The sequence below is a fragment of the Triticum aestivum genome, chromosome 4B (assembly GCF_018294505.1).
Source record: "Triticum aestivum cultivar Chinese Spring chromosome 4B, IWGSC CS RefSeq v2.1, whole genome shotgun sequence".
Lineage (NCBI taxonomy): Eukaryota > Viridiplantae > Streptophyta > Magnoliopsida > Poales > Poaceae > Triticum > Triticum aestivum.
Genome location: NC_057804.1, coordinates 592,188,033 through 592,193,882, shown reverse-complemented (window position 1 = coordinate 592,193,882; position 5,850 = coordinate 592,188,033). Strand labels below are relative to the sequence as shown.

Here is a 5,850-nt window from a genome sequence, read left to right as displayed (position 1 = left end):
GGTTGACCACATGGTCGCCTCAGCGGCGGCGCCGCCACTAGACATTGATGCTGCCTCCAAGATGATTTCTAAGGAGGATTAGCTCACTAGTATGGAGATTGCAGCTGAAGTGAATGGCTTCTTCACCGAGTCCACTTAGCATACCTCTTTGGTTGTCATGATTCCGTGATTTCATACAATAAAATTGAAAAAATTCGATTTGGTTGTAAGCTCTATGAGAGCATAAACTTATTCTTTACTTTGGCGATTGGATGACATTTATTCATTTATTCCATTATTTATACATGATAGCATGTTATGTTCTGAGATGTGTGCATTTATCTTTAATGTATTTTCTTCCTCATTACATTAATTAGATGTCATATTTTAGAACGTGTGTGGTGCCCGAATGGAGGAAACGTGCCTTGCCGATAGCGCCACCACTCATACCATTTTACGAGAAACTAAGTATTTTGAGTCCATTAAAAAATCTCCGGGAAGTATTATGACAATCGCCGGCTGCGGTTCTCACATAGTTGGCTCCGGACGAGCCACTATTATACTCTCTATGGGAACAACTTTGATCATTAATGATGCGTTGTTGTACTCGGAGTCGACTCGTACTCTTTTGAGCTTTAGAGACATCTGCGCTAGTGGTTTCCATGCTGAGACCGATGATGAAAACGGCAAGGAGTGCCTACTCATCACAAAGCGGGATGCCGGTGGTAAACATGTTATCGAAAGGCTTCCTTCGTTTGACACAGGGCTATACTACACTAAGATAGTAGCACCACCCGTGTACACTACCCTCAAGACCGTCTTTAGAAGCTCTGAACTCTTCTGCCTCTGGCACGATAGGTTAGGCCACCCCGGACTTAGGATGATGAGAAATATAATTAACAACTCGCATGGCCATAATGTTAACGTGAAGAACTTCCCGAATCCCGATGATTTCGTGTGCTCCGCATGCGCTAAGGGGAAGTTAGTCATTAGGCCATCGCCCCTCAAGGTGAGGGATGAAATCCCCGCGTTCTTGGAACGTATCCAAGGGGACATATGCGGTCCAATTCAGCCCCTCACGGGGCCGTTTCGGTACTTCATGGTGCTCATTGATGCTTCCTCTAAATGGTCCAATGTTTGCCTGCTGTCAACACGGAACCATGCCTTTGCAAAATTGATCTCACAGATCATACAAATGAGGAATAATTTCCCGGATTATCGTATAAAGTCTATTCGAATGGACAACGCCGGAGAATTTACTTCAAAGGCGTTCGATGATTATTGCATGGCAATGGGAATCAAAGTTGAGCACTCGGTACCACATGTTCATACACAAAATGGACTTGCCGAGGCATTGATTAAAAGAATTAAATTCATTGCCCGACCGCTCCTTCAGGGTTGTAATTTACCAACTACATGTTGGGGCCACGCGGTGTTACACGCGGCTAATCTCATCAACTTTCGACCGTCGGCCTACAACATCCACTCTCCTGTTCAACTTGCGCAAGGGTCGGCACCGAAAATTTCCCACCTTCGTAGGTTCGGTTGCCAGGTATATGTACCAATACCACCCCCTCAGCGATCGGCGATGGGCCCGCTCCGTAAGTCGGGGATATACGTTGGTTATGAGACTGTGTCCATAATCAGGTATCTGGACCCCATGACAGGTGACTGTCACACGGCTCGTTTTGCTGATTGCATTTTTGACGAGGATCTTTTCCCGACTTTAGGGGGAGAGAATCAACCCCTTGATGCTAAAAGTCGAGAAATCACGTGGCAAGCCACGGGGATCCACGCTCATGACCCGCGCACTGCTGAGACTGAGAGAGAAGTCCAAAAGATAATAGATTTGCAGTCATTAGCAAATCAACTGCCTGACCACTTTAGTGACTTAAAGACTGTGACAAAATCGCATGTGCACGCGCGCAATGCACCGGAAAGGGTTGAAATACCGAAGAAAAATGATGGTATACCCGCTCCCGTCCAAAGGCCTAAAAGGACGAGAAATCCGGCTTCTCAAATCCCAAGTACTCGGGGACGCCTGACGAAAAAGGATAAGAGAGATTTATCACAGCCTGTCGCCAAAGTACCCCAAATTGAAACGGGGAGCCAGTCGAGACCTGGCACAAGTACGGAAAATTCAGTGCACGAAATTCCGGACTTAAACTTTCCCATAGGGGAAACACCCAGCGGAGATGTGAGCGCACACATCGGCGCGGGAAATCTAAAGGACCTTGCTCCCATAATGGGAAATTTGGTAGAGCAAGTGTTTGCGCCGGATGCGCTCCATGACGAAATGGCCATAAATTATATTTATACGGGGGAGTCCCTGAACCGAGCAACGGTGATTGTCGACATCAACTTTGCTACGAAAATTGCCTCAATCATAGATCTTGACCCTGAGCCTAACACGCTCGCTGATTGCAAGAAAAGGTCGGATTGGAAAGATTGGCAGCAGGCAATTACTGCCGAATTATTATCTCTCAACAAAAGGAAGGTGTTCGGACCAGTTTGTCGAACTCCTCCCCACATTCGCCCTGTTGGCCATAGGTGGGTTTTTGTTCGAAAGAGAGATGAAAATAATAAGGTAGTACGGTACAAAGCAAGGCTCGTCGCTCAAGGGTTCACTCAACGACCAGGTGTCGATTTTGAGGAGACTTATTCCCCGGTCATGGATGGAGTTACCTTTAGATACTTGATCTCGATGGCAGTAAACATGGGCTTGAAAATGAAACTAATGGATGTTGTCACTGCTTACCTGTATGGTAACTTGGATTCGAACATATACATGAAGGTTCCAGAAGGTATCCCTGTTCCGAACCATGATAGAGCAAACAGGGGTCTATACAGTGTTCAACTTCAAAAGGCACTGTACGGACTCAGACAGTCTGGTAGAATGTGGTACAATCGCTTAAGCGATTTCCTTCATGAGAAGGGCTACACGAGCAATAAAGATTGCCCATGTGTTTTTATACGGCGATCCCAAGATGGATTCTGTATAATCTCGGTGTACGTGGACGATTTAAACATAATCGGTACACCTGAGGATATTGAGGAAGCGAGTTCCTACCTGATGTCGGAATTCGAGATGAAGGATTTGGGTAAAACCAAGTTCTGTCTAGGTCTGCAACTTGAACATTCCCCTGATGGGATTCTAGTGCACCAGTCGGCCTACACCCAGAAGGTGTTGGAAAGATTTGGATTTGATAAGGCATATCCTTCTAAGACCCCGATGGTCGGGAGGTCTTTACAGCCAGACAAGGACCCGTTCAGGCCAAAGGAAGAGGGGGAGGAAACTCTGGGACCAGAGGTTCCTTACCTGAGTGCAGTTGGAGCACTCATGTATCTCGCAAACTGTACACGGCCAGACATTGCGTTCGCCGTCAGTTTGCTTGCGAGGTACAGTTCTGAACCTACCAAAATACATTGGAAAGGTGTCAAGGACGTCTTCCGTTACCTGCAAGGGACCAAAGATCTTGGCCTATTTTATAAAAGGAATCAAGACCTATCTATTATAGGCTATGCCGATGCTGGGTACCTATCGGACCCGCATGATTGCAAATCGCAGACTGGATATGTTTTCCTTTGTGGTGGAACTGCGTTTTCCTGGAAATCGTCCAAGCAAACACTTGTGTCGACTTCCACAAACCACTTGGAAATCATGGCACTATTCGAAGCGTCGAAAGAGTGTGTATCGCTTCGGCGGATGATCGGCCACATTCAGCAGACATGTGGGCTGAACACCGTACAAACCCCTACCATTATCTATGAAGATAATGCTGCTTGTGTTGCACAAGTCCAGATGGGTTATGTGAAGAGTAACCTCACAAAGCATATTAGTCCAAGTTCTTCTATGCACATGAGCTGCAGCAGTTGAATGAGGTGAAAGTTTTGCATACTAAGTCTTGTGACAATCTTGCTAATATGTTCACTAAGTCATTACCGGCATCAACCTTAGAGAGGTGTGTGCGTGGAATCGGTATGATGAGACTTAGAGAGATGCAAGGTTCAGGGGAAGAAACTTCACAAACTCGTCGCTAAAATCTCAATCCCGATGATCGAGTACTCAACTTGATGGTTGAGTGGATTGTACTCTTTTTCCCTTGAGTGAGTTTTCCTGATGTTTCTCACACGAGGTTTTTGACGAGGCAATTCGTGCAATACAACAACGTATATTGTGTGCTCTTTCTCCATATATTTTCCCACTGGGTTTTTCGGAGTTTTGAGGCATGGATATGCGGATAATTACCCAAGGGGGAGTGTTGAGAAACCGGGGCCACCACGATGGTGGCGGCGGCTAGCGCCGATGCGCTCGGGATAGCCCCTCCCGTTTCCCCTCTTTACGTTAAGTGGGTACTTATCCCTTGACCCCCTAATCCCTATATAAAGCAACGAGGAGACATCATTGTAATCCCTGATCATCGATTAATAAAGTTGGTCTCCTCCATATCTTTCTGTGTCATTTACTTTCGCGTGTTCGACTACTTCGTCTACGACGCTCACTCTGACTCCGCAACCTCGGACCGGACTCGCCGGGGGAGTTGCGGAACAATTTACCCCCCGTGATCCCAGGACACGGTGCCGCAGCGAGACGGGATGAAACAACGTCCATATCCACCTGTCTCGCTGACAGACTAGTCTCACGCGTTGGTGCCGTTGGCGACAGTGATACACGGGCCCACGGCAGCCTGAGACCCGAACGTTACAGCTGTTGCCCACCTCAACCGACATTTAGGATCGCTTATCTCCCGCTATAAAACCGCGCCTCCTCCCTCGATCCCAATTCACAAGAATCACAACTCGCAGCTCACCATCGTCTCCTCTGCTAAGCATTCGCTCGCAATCGTCTCCTCTCTGAATCTTCTCCGGCAAGTCTTTCACCACCGACCGCAACCAGATGGCTCGCTTTGCCGTGGTCGCCGCTATCCTCGCTCTCCTCGCAGTCGCCGCCGCGGCGCAGGGCCCCATGCCGGCGCCCAGGATGGCCCCGCTTCCGGCGCCACCGGCGAGGTCCCCGGCCACCGCCCCTGCGCCTGTCGCCACGCCGCCGACCGCAGCGTCGCCGTCCCCGGTGGCATCTCCCCCTGCCCCGACCACCGACGCTCCTTCCGCGATGACGCCGTCAGCGGTCTCTGCCACACCCGCTGGAGCCCCCGTCGGCGCCCCCACCGGCACCCCCGCGAGCTCCGCCGTGTACTCATCCGCTGCCAGCTTCGTCGCGGTCGCCGGAGCGGTGGCCGCCGCCATCGTGTTCTAGATGCAGCGACGACTCTGCTCGCTGTTGTGTATACAGTTTCATTGTTTCTGAGATTTCTTCGTTATAGACGGAGGAAAGATTACACACGACATTGCGATGTAATCTTGTTACGAGATTATTATGAATATAAAATTCTTTCATTGTTACCTTATATATTCGCATCCGGTGGATGTGCTCGACCCTTTTCAGCTTAAGTTTCTGACACACTAGGTGCTACAATTCCAGTTTCAGTATAATTCTTACAAGCTACTCTGTTTTTCACGGTAGTCCTCTGACTTGTACCGAGTGGGAAAAACCAGCATCAACGACTATAGAACAGAGGAAACTGGCAGTTTTTTAGATGATTCAAATTTGCGTATCCTGTGAAAAGTTTTTTTGTGTGTGTTTGTCAAAGAACAACAAGATGGCACTCACGATAAAAGAAATGCCGAAGAGCTCAACTACAGAATGAGGGGTGAAAATACCTCGGTTTGTTACTCATGCCACTAACATTTTATAACCATGATTGTCCCGTTTATCAGATGAAATGATCATGTTACCAAATTTTAAAGCTTACGCCTCAAGTTAAATTGAGCTGTGTGTTCCCGTAATTCGCCGCTTCTCCAACATCTTAG

General features: G+C 48.1%; 1 protein-coding gene across 1 annotated transcript; it reads left to right on the top strand.

Annotated features, from left to right (window-relative positions):
- The first annotated feature begins 4,745 nt into the window (after positions 1 to 4,745).
- On the top strand, positions 4,746 to 5,387 carry LOC123089317 (arabinogalactan protein 1). Its single transcript, XM_044511027.1, has one exon. The coding sequence runs from the start codon at positions 4,877 to 4,879 to the stop codon at positions 5,234 to 5,236; it is 360 nt and encodes a 119-aa protein (XP_044366962.1). The 5' UTR covers positions 4,746 to 4,876; the 3' UTR covers positions 5,237 to 5,387.
- Positions 5,388 to 5,850: the final 463 nt, after the last annotated feature.

Bases quoted from the DNA above. Each gene is read 5' to 3' on its own strand.
- LOC123089317 (XM_044511027.1), top strand. From the start codon at position 4,877: ATGGCTCGCTTTGCCGTGGTCGCCGCTATCCTCGCTCTCCTCGCAGTC.